Raw genomic sequence first — 25,163 nt, 5'->3', positions numbered from 1 at the left:
CAAATACCTTTCTCCATCCAGTTCTTGTCATACAGTGATTTGTTTCTAACTGTAATATAATTATTATTCTATAGTGGTGTATTGTGTGGTGTGAACTTATGATTGGTGTGAATTTGTATTAAACACCCTCTTTTTTTAATTTATTTTTTATTGTTTTATTTTATTTTGTTGTCATTGCCTATCATTTTTATTTGTTCATAATTGTATTACACCACACACTTGTGACCCCTGCTGGTTAAAATGGTGTAAATGCAATGAAAACTCAGACCAAAATATGCAAATTGCTTTTACAAAGCCCATTGCAAATGTTTTGTATTAATATAATATATTAAATGCAATTCACATCATCCAATACCATTACATATTAAGTGTCTGTATAAATGTGTTCTTTTATTGATTTGCAGGGCTTGTTTTGTTTGTTTTATTGAAAGCTTGTCTAAATCAGGCCAATAAGAGACTATTACCCTGATAGCATTTACATCACAGAGACATCTATTTGCCTGCATTTACATCTGCAAAAGGTATTTTTAGAGTGTTTGCTCATCTGCAATACATCTATAGGACGTTTCCTATCAGATGTCAAATGGACATTTATGCCCCTGACCTGTGACCTTTAATTTTAAAGTACTCTTTACAGAAATCAGTGACCATTTGACACAAGATCAACATCAAAATGCGATTGCTTTGCCTGTTCCTGCTGGTGTCTGGTACTTCCTGCTGGTGGTTTTTCAGAAGGACGACAAGAAGGAAAGTGACAAGAAAGAAAGTGACAAGAAGGAAAGTGGCAAGGAGGAAAGAAATTGTTGGGACAGTGATTGGAAAAGACCTTGTTGGGACAGTGATTGGAATGAGTTTGGATTCAGGTACAAGGTTCATGGTGAGAATGAGTTTGGGTTCAGATACAGGGTTCACAGGATCATTAAAGTGTGTGTGTGTGTTCATATATATTTTTTTTATTTAATTAGTGTTTTTTAATGTCTGTTTATTTTTTTTCCTAGTAATGCTCAGCATTAAAACATTTCTCTGTTATTTATATAATTATTTATAACATATTAATTTGTACTATTTTATTTTTGTTCCAGTGTTGGTGTGTTCAAGAACGGCCGTGTTGAGATCATCGCCAATGATCAGGGAAACCGCATCACTCCATCATACGTGGCCTTCACCGCTGAAGGTGAGCGTCTCATCGGAGACGCTGCAAAGAACCAGCTGACCTCCAACCCCGAGAACACCGTCTTTGATGCCAAGAGGTTGATCGGCCGCACATGGGGCGACTCGTCTGTGCAGCAGGACATTAAATACCTGCCCTTTAAGGTACACGTGTCTGCCAGCTTGTGTTTAAACTGTATTTGAACTATACCTTTGACTTAAATGGAGAAGGCTAAACACCTGCTGCATCTCTTCCAGGTTATTGAGAAGAAGAACAAGCCTCACATCCAGCTGAACATCGGATCAAACCGGCTGAAGACTTTCACCCCTGAGGAAATCTCTGCTATGGTTCTGACTAAAATGAAGGAGACTGCGGAGGCTTACCTGGGAAAGAAGGTAAAGTTTTGACTCCAGCACAAAGAAAACATCTAATCTCTGTTGCACTGCAGTAAAACTCAACATCTGATCCATTTCTGCTCTTCTAAAGGTCACACATGCTGTGGTCACTGTGCCTGCTTATTTCAATGATGCCCAGCGCCAGGCCACCAAAGATGCAGGAACCATCGCCGGCCTGAACGTCATGAGGATCATCAATGAGCCGTAAGTATCAAATTACTTCTGCTTTCTATACATAACAGAAAATATGATGATAACCTCCAATAATTAAATATGTTAAATAATGTCAATAGTGTTGAATAGTGTTGAACTTTCCTCTCATGTGTTCTACTGTATAGATGTCAGTTTTTTTCCTTCCTGTTTTTTGTGGTTTAATTTTAAAATAAAAATAGAAATTTTTTATATTAAAAACAAACAAGCCAGCCCTGCCTAGATTTAAAAATAACGGGGCAGATTGTAACATAATGTTACAACTTTTCCATCAAAAAGTACTGTAATTAAAACTTTTTGATTCACAATATTGACTTGCATTACTTTAATAGTAACTTTCACAAACTGTCAACATCAGTGTTATTTTAGGATGATTGAAGTGTTATTATAGCTTTTCTAATAATTTTAAATTAATTTTAAAAACTGTCTGCAGTCAAATGGGTTCAGCCAAAAATGTACTTTTACTTTGATAAAATAGCTATCCTTCAGTGTAAACAGTCTGCAAAGTTGTTAATTAAAAATGTTTGATAAATAAAGATATTGTCTCTCAAAAGAGAGTCTGAACCACTTTAACGAGTCAAGTTCGAATCTTCTGCCTGTTACTGATACACATCAGGTAGCAAATATTTGCTTCCCGTGTGTTACAAATACTTGGGCTTTATTTTGTGGAACTAGCTAACTTGTACATTATTGAAATGCGATCTGCAAAGATTGAGAAAGTACTTTGCTTGTGGGTATTAAAAAAATACTTTTATTAAATATTTTATTTCAGATAACATTTTTACTGCAATTATTGTTACTTGAAATAACATTTTAAAGTATATTTTTTATTGGTTTTTGTTTAATGACCCTGATGGACATCTCTGATGGACATCTCCACAGAACTGCTGCCGCCATCGCGTATGGTCTGACAAAAAGGATGGTGAGAAGAACATCCTGGTGTTTGATCTCGGCGGCGGCACCTTCGGTGTTACCCTGCTGACCATCGATAACGGCGTCTTTGAGGTGGTGGCCACCAACGGAGACACTCACCTGGGTGGCGAAGACTTTGATCAGCGCGTCATGGAGCACTTCATCAAGCTCTACAAGAGTAAAACCGGAAAGGATGTGCGTAAGGACAACCGCGCCATGCAGAAGCTGCGTCGTGAGGTGGAGAAGGCAAAGAGAGCACTGTCCACCCACCATCAGGCCCGCATCGAGATCGAGTCCTTCTTCGAGGGTGAAGACTTCTCAGAGACGCTGACCCGCGCCAAATTTGAGGAGCTCAACATGGTAAGAGAAGAACAGAACCTTAACAAAACCAGAACTACAGTTTATAAATAATATTAATAAAACTGCATTTTATTCATATGATTTAAAACAGCTTTTTAATAGAATTTAAAAATATTTTAAGAAAATATAAATACTGAGGGGGTGATTTTATTTTAGTTTAAGTTTAGTTTGTATATGTTTTAATTTTTTTTATACATTTACTAAAATTTAAATAAAAATGTATTAAATGTTTACAAATTCAGAAACAAAAACTAATAAAAAATCTCAAATCATTAAAAATAACTAAATCAGAATATTAATAAATACTGTAATAGAAAACAAACAAAAAAATAATTACTGGAAATAAATGTTAACCAAAATGTAATTTAATTTAATTTATATTTTTAATAAGTTTATCTATCTATCTGTAATGTTTCATTGTTCTCATTCACTGCCTGAACCAGTTGGTTAAACTGATTGTTGCAATTTAATGAAGTTCACTTCCAGAACAAAAATTTACAAGCAAGAAAAAAGATCCAACGGGTCAAAACATTTCAGAATTTTTTCTCCAAATAGTGGACTTCTCAGGAATGGTGCCCCTGAATTTGAAACTTCCAAAATGTAGTTTAAATGCTCACAAATGGCTCTAAATGATCTTTACTAAGTTAAAAGAAGGGTCTCATCTAGAGGAACGATTGGTTATTTTCTAAGAAAAAAAAAATAAAATTACAATTTATATACTTTTTAACCTCAAACGGTCGTGTTGTCTAAGTCCACCTGAACTTCCAGTTCATGACACTTAGGGAATGGGTTTAGACGAGTCTTTGAGGTTAGAAAGTATATATATTCTGGACAAGAAGAATTTTTAGAAAATAATCCTGATGTGTTTGATAAGACCCAGGCACAGGGTAGACAGTGTTTAAAGCTCCATTTAAATTGAATTTTTCGTTAGCCTTTCAGGGGCATCATTGAAGTCCACTATTTGGAGAAAAAGCTGAAATGGCTCAAAAACAGAACTTCTTTAGGATTGAAAAAAGAATAACATGAACATCTTGAATGACAAGGGGTGGGGACATTATCTGTAAATTTTATTTCATGACGTGAAGTACAGTTAAAAGGTTTTCATCTTTACATTGGTTCCATGTAGTAAATCATTTTTATTCATCTAAGATAAACATTCTGGGATTTTTTTTTTTTGCCAAAGCTTGCCAATTGTACAGCAGGGCAAAGACCCTATTTCTATTACTAATTTATACTTTAGGAATAGAAACCATAGGTGAATCAGCTGGGACATCAGGCGCCTGTGTGCCAACCAAAGACACAAATACCAATAGAACGGTTACATATCTATCTATCAATCAAGTTTACTTTGTTCATTTTTATTTTTAGTATTACTAATACTAAAAGTAAAAATGACACAAAACTCACATTAGATTACTAAAACTTTTTAATTAAAATGAAAACTGAAAATCGAAACAAAAAAATTATTTTAAATATGGATAAATGCTATCGTAGTTTCTTAAAAAAAAACAAAAATAACCGTGACTGTGCCTCTTCAATGCATGTTTTGTGCTTTTCTCCTCACAGGACTTGTTCCGCTCCACCCTGAAACCAGTGCAGAAGGTTCTGGAAGACTCTGACCTAAAGAAGTCTGACATCGATGAGATTGTCCTGGTCGGTGGCTCCACTCGTATTCCCAAGATCCAGCAGCTGGTGAAGGAGTTCTTCAATGGCAAGGAGCCGTCCAGAGGAATCAACCCTGACGAGGCTGTGGCTTACGGAGCCGCCATCCAGGCTGGAGTCCTGTCAGGAGAAGATGACACTGGTGAGTCCGTCTGCAACCTCTAATGATGGATATGTCTAGTGCTGGGCAATACATTCTTGATTATGATTTTTGCGATAATCGAACAACTGGCTAGGTCTATTGCCAGATGCTTAATGACTGAAATGTGTTGAACAGGTGACCTGGTGCTTCTGGATGTTTGCCCTTTGACCCTGGGCATTGAGACGGTTGGAGGAGTGATGACCAAACTCATTCCCAGGAACACCGCTGTGCCCACCAAGAAATCCCAGACCTTTTCTACCGCTTGTGACAACCAGCTAACCATGACCATCAATGTTTATGAATGTGAGCGACACTTTCACAGTCAAAACTGACTCAGCTTCATCTTGGATTACATTTAAGACCCCATTTTTATTCAGTTAATTTATAATAAAGAATTTGAAACATGTTGTTTAAGATTTTGAAGATAAAACCTAAAAGAAAAAAAAAAAAAAACCTTTTGAACTGTTTGGTGTTTTTTTTTTTTTTTTTTTTCTTTTTATATTTTGTTACATTTTTCAAGTGAGAAACAGCTGAAATAGCCAGTTGGCAAATTACAAACATGCATGCAATTATACTTATAAGGTCCGTGTAACGGTTTGGGTCTGTGTAACGGGTTGCAGTTCTTTGTTCAATTTGCACCATCAAAATTAACCAGATAAAAATTGGCTTCAAACTTTCATTTTCCGTTTTTTTCAAATACCTCACAAACGAATAATTGTCTCTCTGTTTAATTTTCTAGTCTACAAGTTTAGGTTGTGGCATCCGAATAAGATTTTTGAACAAACATAAAACATGACTCGTTATTCTGATTTTCCGTTATTCTGAAATTATTCGCAATACGGGCTTTAAAGTCCAGTTTGAATCAAATGATTCGCGATACGCACTTTAAAGTCCCGTTTTAATCAAATGATTCGCTATACGCGCTTTAAAGTCCCGTTTGAATCAAATAATTCGCGATACGCCCTTTAAAGTCCCGTTTCGAATCAAATGATTCGCGATACGCGCTTTAAAGTCCCGTTTGAATCAAATGTATCGCTATACGCGCTTTAAAGTCCTGTTTGAATCAAATAATTCGCGATACGCGCTTTAAAGTCCCGTTTCGAATCAAATGATTCGCGATACGCGCTTTAAAGTCCCGTTTTAATCAAATGATTCGCTATACGCGCTTTAAAGTCCCGTTTTGAATCAAATAATTCGCGATACGCGCTTTAAAGTCCCGTTTCGAATCAAATGATTCGCGATACGCGCTTTAAAGTCCCGTTTGAATCAAATGTTTCGCGATACCCGCTTTAAAATCCCGTTTGAATCAAATGATTCGCGATACGCGCTTTAAAGTCCCCTTTGAATCAAATGATTACAACATGATACAACTCATCCATCTTCTTGCCTTCTTGTATGAAGTGTGTCTACGCCCAGTCGTTTGAATCAACGCAGATTGCTAGCTTCTTCTGTCATAAAATGTATCATGACATAAAAATGAGAAGTGAATTAATAGAACATAAAGCACATGCATTGGTAATTACACACACAAAATATCGGATAAGAAGTAGAGATCATAGTCCTCTAATGGTTTAACAAATAAAAGGGGAACAAATGTGAGCACAGGTGTCATTTATAAGGCCTGTGAAGGTATTCTATTTGGCATGAGATTGGGTGGGTGGAGGGACTAAAAGGGCTTAGCACTTGCTCTGAGGATGCAGCACAGAAACAAAGTAAACTTTCAAATAACACCTGATTCAGCTATGAATCAGAGTATTATTTGAAAACTACAGTGTGTTGGAGCAGGGATGTAAAGTCTGTAAGATTATACATTTTACATGCTAGTCTACATTTTAATATAAAAACAATACTAATAGTATAGTTATTAGTTGAACATGTTTTATTTAAATTTATAAATGAGTCCATTTATAAATGTCTAAAATGTTATAAATGAGTCCGGGCTTCGGGACAATTTTCACGTCATAGTTTAGACGCGGACCGGGCTTCGGGCCTGTTTTAGGCTTCTCCTTATTTTTTTATACATACACCAATTATAGTGATGAAAAAAAATCCGCGCTGGTGGAAACAACACCAGACTTTCGCTTTTACTTTCGAGACCGGCTCGGAAAGCGTTTAGTGTCTCCGCCAGCAGCAGCAAATCAGCGCAGCTGGAAGATCCGCGTTCAAGCGCAGGCAGTTGGCTGAAACTTGCCACAAAGCACCGGCAAAAGTAATAACAATGTCGGGGGAAATAGTAAGAATATATTTGAATTATTTATTAATAAACTAATGTTTTCTGAGTTTTAGTTGTTTTATTTCGTTAAGTAATAATTTTAAGCTTTCTATAGATATATGTGTCATGTCTGTGAGGTATGTATTCGCTGAGTTTCGTTTCATTTTTGTGTAGCGCTCCTATTGAGGCATTAGAAAGTGCTTGTTTGCTTTCTTTATTTAATAAAAGCACCGTTTGCAGCGTTTTGTGGATATTGTGAGTGCCCACAACTAGACCCTTAATAGTTCTGAATGATGTATTACTTATACCTTTATGAGCAAAAATGACGGAATATTTACTGAAAAAAATGCAGGTTATCGCACTGGCGCCTCCATGTCCTGCAAAGCGGTTTTAGCTTCCCCTTTCCGCATAAACGATTGGATATGCGCCTAAAAGCATACATTTATCTAAGTTTAACGTGGAAACTAACATTGTTTTATACTTGAACTTTTTTAGGCCTTTATCTATAGATTTTATTTTAGACAAGTCGTGATGATTTGAGAAGGCAAAATTTTATCAAACAGACTGGGTCTGGTTGATCAATGTGTCAGATCAGTCTTCTGCTGACCGCTTGGTCGTTACTTGAAAAAACAAAAACTTAGCTTATATTTAATGAACAAAAATGCTCCAAACGTTTTTCTACATTAACTTAACAAAAGAATGAAACGAAATAAAATCACTTTGCCATTACATACAAAACTGAATTTTTTGAGAAGGGGGAAAAAAGTCGGACTCGGGCGGATAATTCTGATAAGCTGTCGAGCCGGCCTAGGGCATATATATGAGGCCCGTGCAGGGATTTAATAAACATTTATCCCAATACTTTAGATATTGTTTAATGTTTGCAACACAGAAATGTAGCCTATACCGTGTATCCTGCTCGTGAAGCTTGTTTAAACATAAAGCTTAACTTACATGAGCTCTCTCTGGATCAGCAGTTGCGCGAAAGCAGGTTTAAATATTCGGATGTGATTGCGATTTCAAAGGTTTTATAGACATGGCGAAATCATCATCATATAGCAATAAGATTACGTGTGTTTGAATCGAGATCGCGATCTTTTAATGATTAATCCATATGAATCTATAGCCTATGTATGTATGTATGTATGTATGTATGTATTTTTCTATGTCCAGACCTCAAAAGTTACCCGGGCACAGGCCAGGGCGGCCCCCCCGGTTCCGCGATCCATGCCCATCGGGATAGAAAAACCCGAACACACACACACACTATGGTGCGATTTGTGGAAAAAGGCAAAGGGGGATGCTTTTGAAAACTTTTTTCTCTCTCCATAGGCGGAGGTTGACCAAACTGTTAGTGTAATCTGTTAACAACGCACATTATATACCCGTCTTTTTAGGCAATGAGGTAACGTGATCACAATTTAATAAAAACATTGCATTGTAAGTTAGGCCTATTAATTGTAATGATTTCATTTCAAACAACGAATAAATTGTATAGATAAAGCGAGCAAACAACACAGTATCAAGGGAGCTTTTTTAAACTCCGAATTAGTAAACCACGCGCGTCGCAAAATGATTTACTGTTTCGAAGCGCTTCAATCGGATCGCGAATCAGTTGATTCAGAACGGGACTTAGAAGCAGGTTTGCAGGATGTTTTTATCCCCACCAGGGATAAAAATAATACAGCAGAGGCAGGGATGCATAGACAGGCAAATCGCACCCTGCTTATACATAAAGCGGCAGCGCTCTGGATCCGCTGCAGGCTGTAAACGAATCCCCCATCCCCTCCCCCGGCGGTAATGGTACGGACCAACCGTACACAAAACACACACACACACACACACACACACAATGGAAAATCAGAATAAGGAGTCATGTTTTATGTTTTGTTCAAAAATCGTATTCGGATGCCACAACCTAAACTTGTAGACTAGAAAATTAAACAGAGAGACAATTATTCGTTTGTGAGGTATTTGAAAAAAACGGAAAATGAAAGTTTGAAGCCAATTTTTATCTGGTCAATTTTGATGGTGCAAATTGAACAAAGAACTGCAAACCGTTACACGGACCTTATAACCTCAAATGATTTACATCATGTGAAAATTTTCACTTCAATTTCAATTTCCAGGGATCATCGGATGCCCATTTTTCATAAGTTGATATGATTCTTAATGAAAAGTCTATAACATGCTTTGGTTAAAATTTTTCAATGGTAGTGTAAAAAAAATCTTTTTTACCTTGCCAAAATCAGCTCGGCAAAAATCATCCTGTTCTGGTTGAGGTTGATTTAAATGTTAATGAGCTGTGCTCGCCCCGCCCCTCTCCTCTCTCTGTGGAGTGACAAGCCTGTTTACTTTAGCCGCATTTAGCCATGTTCAGAGCAATAGCCACAAAACTTGCTAACTAGCACATTAATAGGAAAGGCGATTGCAAAGACTCCAAAAAATAATTTAATATTATTTTTAAAAATTAAAACAAAAAAATAGAAAAAACCCTTATACTCACTTCTGCTGTAAGTGAAGCTAGATCACGAATGAGTCGTGAGTGGCCTCTGTTGGTCTGTTGTCACAGAGACAAGATGCTGAGAATGGCTTGATTTGAAAAAAGGGAAAATTATTTTTACAGATTAAATAAAAAACAATGGCCGGATTTTTATCATTATAGGGTGGTTGTGTACACACACTGCCAACACATGTAACTTTGCATCTGATGACCCCTTTAATTTGACTTATCAATACAACAAACTTAATTCAAAAGTTTTTAACTCCATATTTTGCTACATTTTAAGCCGTTTCTCGCTTAAAATTGCCAATGTACAGTGGCCGTGTTAAATTACAGACATCCCTTTTATTCAGTTGATTAATATGAAAAGGTCTTTAATTGTATAGTTTTTAAACTAAAAAAAATTTTAAAACTCATGATTTGGTTTTTTTTGTTTGTTTTTTTTTTTGCTTAATTTTAAGCCATTATTTGCTTGAAAATAGCCATCTTAGCTGGCATGGTGTTAAAGTACAGACATGCATACATTTAAATTTATGACCCTATATTTATTCAGTTTCATTCATATTAATTTTTTTTGTATTTTTAGATGTGTATATATTTAATATGTGTATTGTGTATATATATTTGTATTATGCTTGTATTATGTGTGACATAAATCAGTTGAGTTTTACACCATTTACATTTAAATTTGTATTATTATTATTATTATTATTATTATTATTATTATTATTATTATTATTATAAATGAACTGAATAATATAAAATGTTTTATTTTAACTTTTTTTTTTTTTTTTTTTTTTTTTTTTTTAGATTAGGGTTAGGGTTATAAATGAGTTTTAGACCTGTTTTTGATTTTTACTTTTATTTTAATGAAGATACTTTTCCCCCCTCGCCTTTTATTTTTGCTTCATTTTAAGCCATGCATGTTTCCAGGTGAGCGTCCGCTGACCAAGGATAACGACCTCCTGGGAACCTTTGACCTGACCGGCATCCCTCCGGCTCCCCGCGGCGTCCCTCAGATTGAGATCACCTTTCAGATCGACTTCAACGGCATCCTGCGCATCACCGCCGAGGACAAGGGCACAGGCAACAAGAACAAGATCACCATCACCAACGACCAGAACCGGCTGATGTCCAAAGACATCGAGCGCATGGTGAACGAGGCCGAGCGCTTTGCCGACGAGGACAAGAAGCTGAAGGAGCGCATCGACGCCCGCACCGAGCTGGAGAGCTACGCATACTCCCTGAAGAACCAGATCGGGGACAAAGAGAAGCTGGGCGGCAAACTGTCATCCGATGACAAAGAGGCCATCGAGAAGGCCATTGAGGAGAAGATCAAGTGGTTGGAGACTCACCAGGAAGCAGACCACAAAGACTTCCAGGCCAAGAAGAAAGATCTGGAGGAAGTTGTGCAGCCCATCGTAAGCAAGCTGTATGACAGCGCGGGCGGCACACCATCAGAGCACGGTGATGAAAAGGACGAGTTGTAGACCGTCCGGACTCTGTTTTCAGTCGTGTTAATGCCCTCGCCTCACTAGGTGTACATATTGAACACGACGGACATTTTTATACAAGACAGGTGAATGGAAAGCTTTAAATCTCTTCAGGAAAGACTTGTGGGAAGTGTTTGTTTGTTGTTGAGTTGTGTTTGTTGTTTTATTTTTTTTTCGTTCTGATTTTGTCAGCCCGGTTTGAGGCTTGATTAGAGGTGGGGAAAAAACTATTTACATATGTATCTTAATTCTAACTTCTAAATCGTTTTTTTTTTTTTAAAGTGTTAAATTTGGCACGTTAGAGTTATTCGTCAAAGCAGGCCATGAAAAAGGACTGTGTTGCAGTGTTGTTGTTGACGGATACAAAGCCGTAGCACAAGCACAAATTCTGCCTCTCAGATGCATGTGATCCCAAAATTAGTTCTCTTTCACATCTTATTGCACTTAACCCTTGTGCAGCCTTTTGGACACTTTTGTCCTTTTCAGCCTTTTTGTGATCATTTCGCCCGTGTTATTGCCAGCTGCATATATTTTGGCAAAGGTGTGTATTTTTATTGGAATTTTACTATTTCATCTCCATTTCCTTTAATAAATCTATTTTGCACTAGGTACAAAAATTGTTACTCTCAGCACCTTTTGGACAAAAATGTCCCCTTTGAAACCCATTAAAACTGTTAACGCTATTTTTAATCACGGTGCCATTTAACTGTAAAATGATGCAATTTTTGTTAATAGACTTTCGTTCTGTTGGCAAGGCTTTAAAATGATTATTTTTTTACCAGATGGTGCCATTTTTTTCCGGTTTGGACTATAAAGCAAATACTCGCTTTATTCCTGTTTTCTGCTTCTGCATATTATAGAGCCAATTGGATAAATAATACATCTATAATTGTTTGAATGTGTTGGTATGGATGTCAGAGTGTGGTTTGTATGTGTGTCATAAAAAAACATGGTGTGTTCTTGTAATATTTGAAAGAGAAAAACTCTAATCACAAATTCAACCACTGTGTGCACCAGCGGAGTTTTGCTGACATCTTATGGGGAAAATTTGACACAGCGCTCAAACAAAATCTTACTGAAAGCTCATTTTTTGAGATATCAACCTCAAATTTGGAACACAGCTTATGGCTTTGATTTTCTAGCAAGTTTGGAGTTCAACATGTTTCATAAAATATATATTTTATATAAAATATGCTTTGTATAACAGCATTTTCATAAAGTTAAACCTCTATAACTTTTTTTTTTTTTTTTTTTTTTTTTTTTTTCACTTTTTAAACTTTTTCTACTTCATGAGTAATCTGTCATGGGTCTTCTTTAAAATGAGACCAAACTTAAGTGTGTGCTCCCAAGCTTAGTTTTTTGACTGTTTTTTGTCCACTATGGACCTATATGTATAACTTTTTTTATTGATGCACAAGGGTTAAATGGACAAATACACACACAGTTATGTTAGAATGCACATTGTGTGGAGTCTGTTATGTCATGTGTGAACATAAACAGTTCGGAGCAAATCGGATGTGTAACGGTATATTAGATCTGTGCATTTGTTCTTAAAGAGACAGCCGACTAACAAACTGTTGCTGCCTGTTACATTGAATCACTGAATCTTTATTATGAATCAAGTCTCCTTTTACTCCTTAATCACGCTGCGTACACACATAATTCTCTAAAATACTGGAGTGACAACTGCATTCGACAAACGTACCAACTCCCGAAAAATACAGGTAGTGGCAACCTCATTTACAGAAATTCTATGCAGTGTGTACGGAACTGAACAGAACAACTAGTTCTTAATGACGCATTTAAACGTGGATCAGGAATGTGCCTTCGTCTGTATGTGAGATGCAAGAAAATAACTGGTGAAAAAAAGTCTTAAAAAAACCTTAGCACATTCTGACACAGGACTAGTTGCACTCGTTGAGATACCAACCAAATGACAGGTACCAGATCTTACTCACTCCTGCAAGACCCAAAATGTTGCTCTGGTTACAAATGCGAGAGTGACTGCTGTTCCGTTCACACATGGAACGACAATTTACCAGACTCGCTCCCACATTTAAATGCGCTTTGAAACTCGCAGTGTGTACATGGCCCGTATGTAGTTCACAGTGAAGACTATACTGTATTTGATTTTGTATTTGATTTTTCAGTTTCTGTAGCATTTCTTAAGACATTTTAATCTTAGGCTAATGTACCTGAAAAAAGACTTTGTCTATTGTACTTGTCCTGTTGTTTATTTTATTTACCAGTTTTTATTTTTGCATCAATGAATGCTATTTATGTACTAAGTAGTTTTTCTATTTGTCTCAGGGCTGCTTTGCTTTATTACAGACGACTGCTGGTCCTGATTGCAGTCAGTTTAATGCATTTGTTTTTTAATACTGCATTGACTAAAAAGAGAAGAAGAAAACAATAAATTTTAGGGTCTACATTTTATTCAGTGTGACTTTGTTTTTCTTCAAGACCTATTAAACTGTCTACTGCAGTCAAATAGGAAAAACAACACAAAACTGTAAACTAGAACAAAATCTATGCATAAATCGAATGAAATTTGATTCAAGTTAATTTTGTTCCCCTGAAATATAAAAATTCATGCATTTGGCTAAATGATAGAGCACTTCAAAAATTAAACATTAAAACTACAACTGTTAAAAAATATTTTAAGTAATACATAAATATTAGATGAAAATTGTTTTATTTTTAATTTACATTTTTTTATTTTTATGTTTTTAATCATTCGTAAATGACTAATACTAAAACAGAAAAAAGTATAAATGAATAAATATTTAAAAAAATTTAAACTCATCAAAAAATTCTAAAGCTTTTGAAATATTTTAAAGTGAAATATTATGTTAAAATATTTATCTGAAATATTACACACTAAATTTACCTAAGGTCCCCTGAGTTTCTCTAATGTTGGTTGAACTGTAAATAAAATTAAAACAAAACAATGCAACACTAAATAAAGATTAAATATTTTATTAGCTTTACCTACATGCCATGTGAGCAACAAATACAATATTAAATCTGTTTCTGTGTGTTGTAATGTTTTATTTTAATGGTTTGTAAGGTTAAATGATGTAGCTTAATGGCATTCATAAAAATATATATGTATATATATATGGTTAAAGCCCCAGTAGATTAAAATAATTTTATTTGGCACTTTTTGTGGTGTGGTGAATACACCATCAGTCAAAAAGTTTGAATATTCCCTTCTGCTCTTGTTGTGGAATATTATTACCATTTAAAATAGACATTTTCTATTTGAAAATACTGGGAAAATGTAATTTATTCCTGTAAATAGTTTTTTTTTTTCAGGATTCTCTGATGAATAGAAAGTTCAAAAGAACAGCATTTATTTGAAATAGTTTTTTTTATGATTTCTGAAAAAATAATGTGACACTGAAGACTGGAGTAATGATCACAGTAATCAGTTACATTTTATAATACATTCACATAGGAAACAGTTACACTGTAAAAATATCTCACAATTGTACAGTTTTCATTTTATTTCTGATCAAATAAATGCAGTCCTGGTGAGCGTAAGAGACTACTTTCAGAAATAAATATTTTAATCAGTTTTGTATTTTTATGAATCAATGTCTGTGTTTGTGTGTGTATTTTATTTTTATTTTTTTAACCAGAACAATTAGAACAATTTTTGCAACAAGGATTGGATTCATTTCATTTTTTGAGTAATAAAAAAGTTAAAGTTCTTGGTTAGGGAATAAAACTAAGGGTTGTTTTAAATCATTGCGATAATGTTGTACAATGTAAAAATTCTTAGATGAAAATACAAGCAAGATCTATTCTATTAAACATTTTATTAATTCTCAAACTACTCGTGTTATTTATAGACTAGAATATCCTCAGTGTAAGACGTTTTATATTGGGAGAACAAAATAACGATTACTGGAACAAATTGGCTGAAGAAAATCCTATGACAAAACACTTTGAAAGCCACCTGAATCAATTAATAAAATTAATCCTTCGAAGTTCGATCCTTATAAGATGTTTCATGTGAAAAGTACTATTAGGAAACGAAATGGAGAACTTAAACTTAACCAAAGAGAGACATTCTGGATTTATAATTTGTATGTATCGAGGACTGTATGAGGACTTTATTTAATACTTGAAATGATATTTGAGTGTGAAAATGTGCTGTATTTTAGAGTTGTTGGTCACATGACAATTGTCTATAATCAGCTGACTTAATGAATGACACTTGTATCACTTTGTGTATTGTTTGCGCTCCCTAAGGCATGAGCCGAAACGCGTTGAGTTTTTAGATTTTTATTTATTTATTTATCTTTTATTTTAGTTTATTTAATTTTTTCGAATGTACTGTAGCCATCTGATAATAAAGGCTTTTGCCATGGATATACTAAAGTTTTAAACCCTAGATTAGAGATGCACTCTCTATTATCGGACTTTGTTTGAAGATCATTTTATCGATCCACTGGCATCTGAAGGATCAGGTGTCTGATCAGGTAAGTTTTCTAGCATAACTTTAGCGCCCTATCTTTATTTTGTAATGAAGTCCTAAGAAATGTTGCGTTATTTAAGACTCCAAACATCGCTTTGTGGCCAAGAACGAGACACTTTTCCCCACGATTCTCTGCTGGGATTGTTCATGGGAATTTTTGTAAAAAAAAAAAAAAGGTCCATATTGAAGTAATATTTTATCAGACACCAGTGGGTGAAAATCGGGACTTCTGCTCAGTAATATCCAAAAGCATGACATGATGATGGTACCTCACCTAATTCATTAGCCCCGTTCGTAACGCTTCAGATATACTGAAATATTCTAAATCAGTTCAGAAATGTATGTTAATTAGTCAACATGTTAGAAAAAACAAACTGATAAACAAAATGGCAGTCATTTGTTGTTTGCATGCAGACAAAGTTTTTATTTCCAGTCAGACACGTTTTGGTCTGTGCAGTAATTATTTATTAGGTGGGCATTAAATTATAATAAATTAAATTAGGTATACTCCTAATTCTGCTTTTGCGCTGTACTCGAAGCAAAACTTTGCATAGTTCGGTCTAGTAAAGTTACATTTGACACTGAAGCTCCAAAGCGCTCATCGAGTAATTCCTTGATCAGTAAAAAACGAAACCTAGTTTTCTTTTCAGTCACGTGAATGCTTGAATGCTTTCAATACTTTATGTGTCAGAATGTTTGAATCCAGGACAGTAATCTACGGGTTTATCTCGTAGTTCAGTCCTTTAGGTTAAGTCAATGGAATGCATTAAATATATATTATGCCATTTAAAAAGTATAAAACCATAAAATAATTGAATCACCATTTACTTGCCTAAAGCAACCCTGTTTTATTATTATTATTATTATTATTATTGTTATTGTTATTAGCCTAATGATTATTGTTGTTGTTAGGCTTACTGCTGCTACATTTAATTTATTGCCACACTTTAATTTCTAAATTATATTATCAGAAAACATGACATTTAGCATTGTTAGGTTTTATTTAATAGGGTTTATGGCTGCTATCATTCTGACTGCCAGGATGGCACTGTTTTTGACACTCCTGAATGCTATGCTTCTAATCATTTCAGAGAAAAGGCTCATTCCTGAGATTCTGTGCTTATTGTGTCACCAGTAAAGATCATGGTATTATTGTCTTAAAGTTTTCAACAACATACTTTGACCTTTAAGCATATTTAAGTTTTTTTTTTTTTGTTTGTTTGTTTGTTTGTTTGTTTGTTTGTTTTTATTATTATTATTAATTCCAAATTTTTTAAACCACTAAATATTATAATTTTCCCTATGTCCCCAGGCCTGTGTCTGCCATTTTGATGATTAATACAACATTTCACATTGTTTGGTATATCAGTAATAGTTCGGCTGCTTTTAGTAATGTCCCAAACCTAAGAGGGTAGACACATTTAGTAAATGGATCCTTTAATTTATATACCTAAGATTGACCAATTTTTTTTCACATGTTTTAAGTCTCCCTATCATAATTACAGAATAAATAGAATACTGGGAATGACACTTGCTGGCGGCGCTCTCCACATTCCGTGTGATTGGCTGTTGGCAGGGGCGGATCTAGAAAATAATTTTTAGGGTGGCATGGGGTCTATGAGGGGTAGCAACACTAAAGCAAGCCACCATGCATCATTTTAGGGGATTTATAGTCTGAGATACACAGCTGTGTTCACAAATATTGCATTACCGTTAGGTAATCATCTATACTGTTTAAAATGAAAAATAAATAACATTTCAATGTCCATCATGGAACCAAGTCAATACACAACATAAAAAGCTTCAACGGGTTATAAATATTTCTGAGCTTGTATCACTAAAGAAGAAATTTTATTAAAACATAGGCTACTTAGATGGTATAAATCACGTTTTAGTGCAAGTTTAAGAGCGACAAAAACGTTTGAATTTCCTAACATTAGAAAAAAATACAATAATATGAAAACACTGAAACTAGATCAGTTTTGAAAACAATGTTTGATTTTCTATTATTAACAGAAGTGGAAATGTCTGTAATCACCCAGAACACACCATCAACCATATACTCTAGCAACACCCCAGCAACTGCATAGCAAGAGCCTAGCAACCACCAAGAATATCGTAGCAACCCTTTAGCAAACCTAGAACATCTGACCAAACTATTTATGTTTTTAAACAAGACTTTAAGACAAGCCAGCATACATTTGTCTTTCAAACTTTTCAATCTAGTTATCACAGGTGTTCTTGAATGCTCACAATTTAAATGCACTGATGACTTTCCTGCCAGTAACACTATAACAAAAAACAGATACAGATGTATAAATCAGCAATTAACTTTTGGGGGAAAAAAAATGATTTTTATTTTACTACTGTAAAGTAATCTTGCAGTAGATAAAAATCATTAGAAAAGTTTAAATAACAAAGAATTGTATATGAACTTGGTATGCCACAATACCACAATACAGTCCAGATAATAATAATAATGCACATTTTTCAGCACATTTGGCCAAATTTCATTGCAGTATACATTACTATAGTAGTTTATTGGTCTCCTGACACAATACTATATCTCTAGGCAGCAATTTCTCAGTTCTACAAAAATGCAGTACACATACTGTAAAAAAAAAATGGTTACAAATCAAAATTTGAAGCTGTACAATATGTGCTACACTTTACTGTACATATAGAGTAGTGAAATTTCCATAATCTGATGTACTGGTCTATACTGTAAAATGTACTGTATGTGTAACTTACTTTAGTTGGCACATTTTTCTAAACCATTCATTCAGTTCTCAAAACAAAGACCAGTGTTGGGAAGGTTACTTTGGAAATGTAATAGGTTACAGATTACAAGTTACTTGATTTAAAATGTAATAAGTAGTGTGTACTTTATTAAATAATGTAACATTACTTTTAATGTACTTTTTGAATCAGTACTTTAATATTTTCAACTGTTAATCATTTTGAAACATTTAAACCAGGCAGAGTGAACCTTACAGTAGCACTCAACACTGATTACTGTCAGACTTTCACAATCCTTGAATTGAACACTTGAATTAAGATTATAATAAGTAAGGGATAACATGCATCTTTATTTTGCGATAGCAACTGGCTGGATGTACATCATCCCACTTATTCCACAGCTGCTTGATAGATTATTTAGATGTTTCGTGTCAAAATTATTAGACACAAAACGCTGATCTAAGTTGAAATATTTGAACGCAAAGCTTCCATGAAGAAATCAGTTGCTAGCAAACGGCAAGTTCAAACTTTGACATTTTAGGGACACAGTGCAGTCATACCACTTTTCTTACACAACATTTCACCACATAAATAATTAAGTAGTAGTACTAGTTTGTTAGTTATCTTATAATCCATTACAGTGTACAAAAAAACAAAAAAACAAAATGGCGGCAGCTGCATTTGTATGAAATAATAGAGTGAGTCCACAATACCAGGATGACAGAATTAAGAATTGCGCCAATAATATTGAATTAAGCTTTAATATTTTATTAGCTCTAACCAAATGCAAAGCTTCCACCAATAAAAACTATCAAGCATATAGCACTGACTTAAGTTGCCCCGAATTAATCTGAGTTAATAGCTTTTACCAGTTGTCATCGGGGAATAACATACCTTGGAATGTCATGATTGACCAATCAGAATCCAGCATTCCACAGAGCAATGTTATGACTGCATCTAACAGTGCCTTGAAAAAAATCTTAATCTTTAATTAATCTTAAAAAATAAAGTTTATGCATAAACCCAAATAGGAAATAAAACAGTTATCGAATAAGCATGTGTCCTAAACTCCTGAAACATTGGTGTCTCATTTTAGAGCAGTTAATGCAATTTAAAAGAAGTCAATTAAATCTGTAAGTGGGGGTGGGTGTGTTAAAAAATTCAGATGTAATCCCCTTTGTAATCACTGGCATTTTTCAAAAGTAACTGTAATTTAATTACATATTTTTTCTCAGTAATTGTAACTAATTACAATTACATTTATTTTGTAATTAAATTACGTAATTCCGTTACATGTAACTAGTTACTCCCCAACATTGACAAAGACACATTTCTCAGAAAGGTTAACAACGAGATAAACTACATTAAACATTAGCAAAACTGATGACACATCAATCAGAATCTCTGCATCCTAACAACGTAGAGAGGAGAGAGCTGAACGAATCAACATGGGAATTTATACTTGTTAACAATCGAGAAAACTGCAATACGACTAGATTCTTACTTAACTCTGCTATCAGTTTCTGTGATCGGCATCTTCTTATTGTTTCATCAGATTTGGCAAAAAGACCTATATCCATGGTGAAAGTGGAGCGGGTAGTCGGAGAATCGGATAACAAACAATGAATCTCAGACATATCGAGTTAGCTGAGAAGCGGTAATTATTATCTGATTTACGAACAAATGTAAAAACAGTTCTTTAATGAACTGGGCCGCGTTTTGTGTTTTTTACTCAAAAAGAACCGGTTCATAAGAGTCATTTGTTAATGAAGCCGACTACACTGGGCCGCTGCTGAATAGTAGCACATGAAACACTGCTTACTTTTATATTTTATTCTGTGATCATTCTGGGGTGACAGGTGGATCCGCCTCTGGCTGTTGGCTGCATGCATCACACTTTCAGGTGCATGCCTCCAGAGTTAATCACAAACTCAAAGTTGGCAGAGAATGTTTATATCAAGCTTTGTGAACCAGCTGAACCTGATCTAAACCAGGTTGGATTTGTTTGGTTTTGTCAACTTTAAACCCACTCTGAAACTGAGTTTGTTCAGCTTCATGCAACAGGCCACAGGTTTGTGAGTGGGCCCCAGATAGGGATTTTGAGGTTTCAATTTTGATATTTCTTTTTAAAAAGCTCTCACTGAAGCATGATGTTGAAATCTTTACAGTTCGCCTCATGTGCAGCGGTGGCCGGTGTTACAAGACTTTCAGGTTTCTGAGATTTTTTTGTTTCAGTGGGTGGAGCATAGAATATATGAATATTCCATTTGAGAAAACAGGAGAAACACAGAGCACAGCACAACACAGCACACACACCCTTTAGACAAGTGCTTATGTTGTTATCAGGTAAGAATTATATCTATGGGTGGGAAAAACAAACCTTTTTGAATCAACTGAATCAATGTACTATATACACAACTGCTTCCTTTTTTTTCCCAGTACATTTTAGTATTAGTACAGAACGGAGCATGAAATAAATACAAATATAAAGAAAAGGGAAAATCATTAAATGGGTCTAGGGTTTTTCCAGGGTTTTTGCTAATATTTTTTTCTGAAGAAAGATAGAATGTTTTGATGGAGGAAGACAAGATACAATTCTGATTTCAACATTATTCTTCTTCAGACATTGTTCTTAAATAAAATAAATATCAACTGCATACAAAGTGACCAACATTTGGTTTTTAAGTAACAAGGTAAACAGAGATTTCATACAAAATAACTCAAGTTCTACCCTGCAAAATCATTACATGAAAAAATTCAAAAGTGATATTTCTTCCAGTTGCTCTTTTTATGATGACTCTGTTGAAACTGTTGTTCATCTCTTTTGGAACTGTCCATTTACAAAACAATTTGGCAAGATGTTTTAGGTTTCTTTAGGAGTAGAATTCATAATGAAAGTGTCCTGGTTTGACAGGATGCAGTGATGGGTTTGAGTATGAAGAGTTTAAAAGAAAACTGTTTATGTAATGAATCTGATTTTGCTTCTTGTAAAATTTGAAAAAAGATGCAAATTTTCAAACTCCAGACCTCTATATTTTGTTTTCATTCAAGGATATGATCAATAAAAAAAAAAAAAAAAAATAAACTTAATCTGTTTGTAATTCTTTTTAATGACATGTAAGTCTCATACATATATATATATATATATATATATATATAGTTTTCAGTTTGTAATGTATTAAACACTCCTATTTCTTTTATTTATTTTTTATTTCATTTTGTTTTTTGTCTATCATTTTTATTTGTTGATGGTTGTATTACTGGTTGTATACTGTCTTTGAGCATTATTAATAATGATAAAAAAAATTAAAAACACGCTGGTGACCCCTGCTGGTTAAAATGATGTAAATGCAGAAAACCTTGCCTTTACAAACTCATTACAAATGTCTTGCATTATTATAATATATTAAATGCAATTCACATCATCCAATACCATTACATATCAAGTGTCTGTATAATGTGTTCTTTTATTGATTTGCAGGACTTGTTTTGTTTGTTTTATGGAAAGCTTGTCTAAACAGGCCAATAAGAGACTATACCCTGATAGCTCACATACATCACAGAGACATCTGAGTGTTTGCTCATCTGCAATACATCTATAGGACATTTCCTATCAGATGTCAAATATACATTAATTAGATGTCCTGGCCTGTGACCTTTAATTTTAAAGTACTCTTTCCAGAAATCACTGACCATTTGACACAAGATCAACATCAAAATGCGATTGCTTTGCCTGTTCCTGCTGGTGTCTGGTACTTCCTGCTGGTGGTTTTTCTCAGAGGACGACAAGAAGGAAACTAACAAGAAGAAAGGGGACAAGGAGGAAACTTATTACAAGGAGGAACATTACATGAAAGAAAGTGTTGGGACAGTGATTGGAATAGACCTTGGGACGACCTACTCATGGTGAGAATGAGTTTGGATTCAGATACAGGGTTCACAGGATCATTAAATTTTATATATATATATATATATATATATATATATATTATTCATTTAAATATACATATATACATAAAAAAATCTTTCTATTTATTTTGTTTAATTAGTGTTTTTTTTTTTTTTTTTATTTTGTGTATTTATTTTTTTCCTAGTAATGCTCAGCATTAAAACATTTCTCTATTAATAATAATTTATGAATTTGTACTATTTTATTGTTGTTCCAGTGTTGGAGTGTTCAAGAACGGCCGTGTTGAGATCATCGCCAATGACCAGGGAAACCGCATCACTCCATCATACGTGGCCTTCACCGCCGAAGGTGAGCGTCTCATCGGAGACGCTGCGAAGAACCAGCTGACCTCCAACCCCGAGAACACCGTCTTTGATGCCAAGAGGTTGATCGGCCGCACATGGGGCGACTCGTCCTTGCAGGAGGACATTAAATACCTGCCTTTTAAGGTACACACGTCTGCCAGCTTGTGTTTGAACTGTATTTGAACTATACATGCCTTTGACTTCAATGAAGAATGCTAAACACCTGCTGCATCTCTTCCAGGTTATTGAGAAGAACAACAAGCCTCACATCCAGCTGGACATCGGATCAGGTCAGATGAAGACTTTCACCCCTGAGGAAATCTCTGCTATGGTTCTGACTAAAATGAAGGAGACTGCGGAGGCTTACCTGGGAAAGAAGGTAAAGTTTTGACTCCAGCACAAAGAAAACATCTAATCTCTGTTGCACTGCAGTAAAACTCAACATCTGATCAATTTCTGCTCTTCTAAAGGTCACACATGCTGTGGTCACTGTGCCTGCTCGTTTCAATGATGCCCAGCGCCAGGCCACCAAAGATGCAGGAACCATCGCTGGTCTGAACGTCTTGATGATCATCAATGAGCCGTAACTATCAAATTACTTCTGCTTTCTTGTAAAACAGGTTGTTTTTTTTAAAAAAGTGTTATTTTAGTGTGATTGATGTGTTATTATAGCTTGTTTTATTAATTTGATAGAAAAAATTTGATAGAAATTTAATTTTTATACTGTCCACTGTTAAAGAGCAGGTCAAATGGGTTTTCACAAAATGCAGTTTGTGACTTAGCTATCCTTCAGTCTGCAAAGTTGTTAATCAAAAAAGTGCATGATAAATAAAGATATTTTCCCTCAAAAGAGAATCGCCATCTGGCCTGCCCACAAACACTTCTGATAGTTAGTGTGTTTACATCATGTCAAGAAGATGCTGTGTTTTTTGCTGTGAACTAAACTAAAAATAAAATAAGTACGTTTTTCAAAAATTATTTTATTTCAGTTCAGTTTTTTTTTTCTGAGTATTGTTACTTGAATTAAAATAAAATGTTAATTTATAATTTTTAATGGTTTTAGTTAAACAGGACATCGGATGCCCATTTTCCTCTAGATATAAGGTATGATTCTTTAGGGACTTCAAGAAAAGTCTATAACATGCTTTGGTCAAAGTTTCTTAATGGAAGTGTAAAACAACACTCTTTTTACCTTGTCAAAATTAGCTCTGTTTACAGCGACCCGTTTCAGTGCATGTCCCTTTAAATGCTAATGAGCTACTGCTCACCTTAACCCTCTCTTCGGTTCTTGTGTTAAAGTCATCATTCTTATTCATGCAGTTTTAACTGCTCAAAAACAATTTAAAATACATTTGTAAATGACTTATTAGTCATTAACAAACATCTTTATAAACCCTCTAAAAAGGCAACCTTAATGTAGTGTAGTGGACGGGACAAAGTAACCGTTGCAAATCATTTGATCTTTGTGTCAGTATGTCATAAATAGAATGAGGCAGCAGTTTACTGTCTGGGATTTGTCGTATCGTGCTGCGCCGCATCCAGTGTAGACAGCATCACTGATTATAACGACTTCTACAGTATTTTGTCACGCTGCGCCACTCACGTTTGGTGTTGACAGCAATTAATAGGTTCTGTTTTATTTTGTCATGTCACGCCATGCCGCTTGCATCGGGTGTAGACAGGGTGTAACTGTTAACTTTGGCTGTGTTTGTCGTGGAACTTGCTAACTAGCACATTATTAGGAAGGGTCGATTTGCAAAGATTCATAAAAAAAAATGATATAAAAAAAAAAAAACTCATGTTCACTTCTTTTGATGGTGAAGCTGGATCACAAAGAGTTGCTACCGATCCATCCTTCAGGAACAACTTTTTAGCGAAACCTGCTTTGTACTGACCTTCGTGTGCAAACCAGTCTGGTGTAAAATGATTTATGCAAACAAGGTAGCATTTAAGTAGATCAGTGGGTGCATTCACTTCAAAAACCAAAGTAATCCACTGCATCTTCAGCGGCTCAGATGACGGGAGTAAATAAACACTGCTATGTTCATTATTACATCCAACAACAAAACACCTGTAGCATTTGGGCCAATCAGACACACAGTTGTTCATTACATTTACCAAATCAATTATTCATTACATTAACAAATAATTACAGACCCCCTCACCCAATCCACAACACCAGCTGCTGGGATGTCTTTAATGACCCACTAGGCCCCTGGTTACCATGGTAACCAGGACACCTGGGCCAGACCAGATAAACTTTACAAACTACAAGTATGTAGAGAGAATCTTCCCCTACTTAATTCTCTCTAAAACAGACACGTACTGCTATAGGAAATGACTTATTTTATTAATTCACAGACAAACCTTTTTTTGAGCTTCCTATCGCACATAGCCCCAGGTCATTGTGTATAATATTACTGTATTGTATTTTGTCCTTTGTATTGTATACTGTTTTATGCATGCATGCAGTATAACCCCATCTATACCATGTTTGGTCTCTTTTGAATTTGTATTTTGATGATCTAAAAGATGGTGTATATTATATGTTGATACCTATGCAACATATTAGTGTTTGAAGAATCTTTAGTAGTTCTGCATGAACACCCAATCCCCGTATACATGCAAAATACCATGCTCACAGA

The 25,163-nt window shown here is 34.9% G+C and overlaps 1 protein-coding gene and 1 pseudogene across 1 annotated transcript in view; both read left to right on the top strand.

Moving 5' to 3' along the window:
• The window catches only part of LOC127165900 (endoplasmic reticulum chaperone BiP-like), a 41,237-nt pseudogene extending 30,201 nt beyond the window's left edge, over positions 1-11,036 (top strand).
• Positions 11,037-15,312: 4,276 nt separating this feature from the next.
• The window catches only part of LOC127165902 (endoplasmic reticulum chaperone BiP-like), a 30,109-nt gene continuing 20,258 nt past the window's right edge, over positions 15,313-25,163 (top strand). Inside the window, exons 1-5 of the mRNA XM_051110857.1 lie at positions 15,313-15,529; positions 21,947-22,170; positions 22,431-22,662; positions 22,760-22,897; positions 22,989-23,101. Of these exons, the coding sequence (XP_050966814.1) occupies positions 21,983-22,170; positions 22,431-22,662; positions 22,760-22,897; positions 22,989-23,101 (671 nt within the window). The 5' untranslated portion in view covers positions 15,313-15,529; positions 21,947-21,982. The remainder of the gene's footprint in view (positions 15,530-21,946; positions 22,171-22,430; positions 22,663-22,759; positions 22,898-22,988; positions 23,102-25,163) is intronic.

The sequence above is a fragment of the Labeo rohita genome, chromosome 5 (genome assembly GCF_022985175.1).
Source record: "Labeo rohita strain BAU-BD-2019 chromosome 5, IGBB_LRoh.1.0, whole genome shotgun sequence".
In the NCBI taxonomy this organism is placed as follows: Eukaryota; Metazoa; Chordata; class Actinopteri; order Cypriniformes; family Cyprinidae; genus Labeo; species Labeo rohita.
The sequence above is the reverse complement of the archived record's forward strand: the minus strand, read 5'-3'. Positions and strand labels throughout refer to the sequence as shown.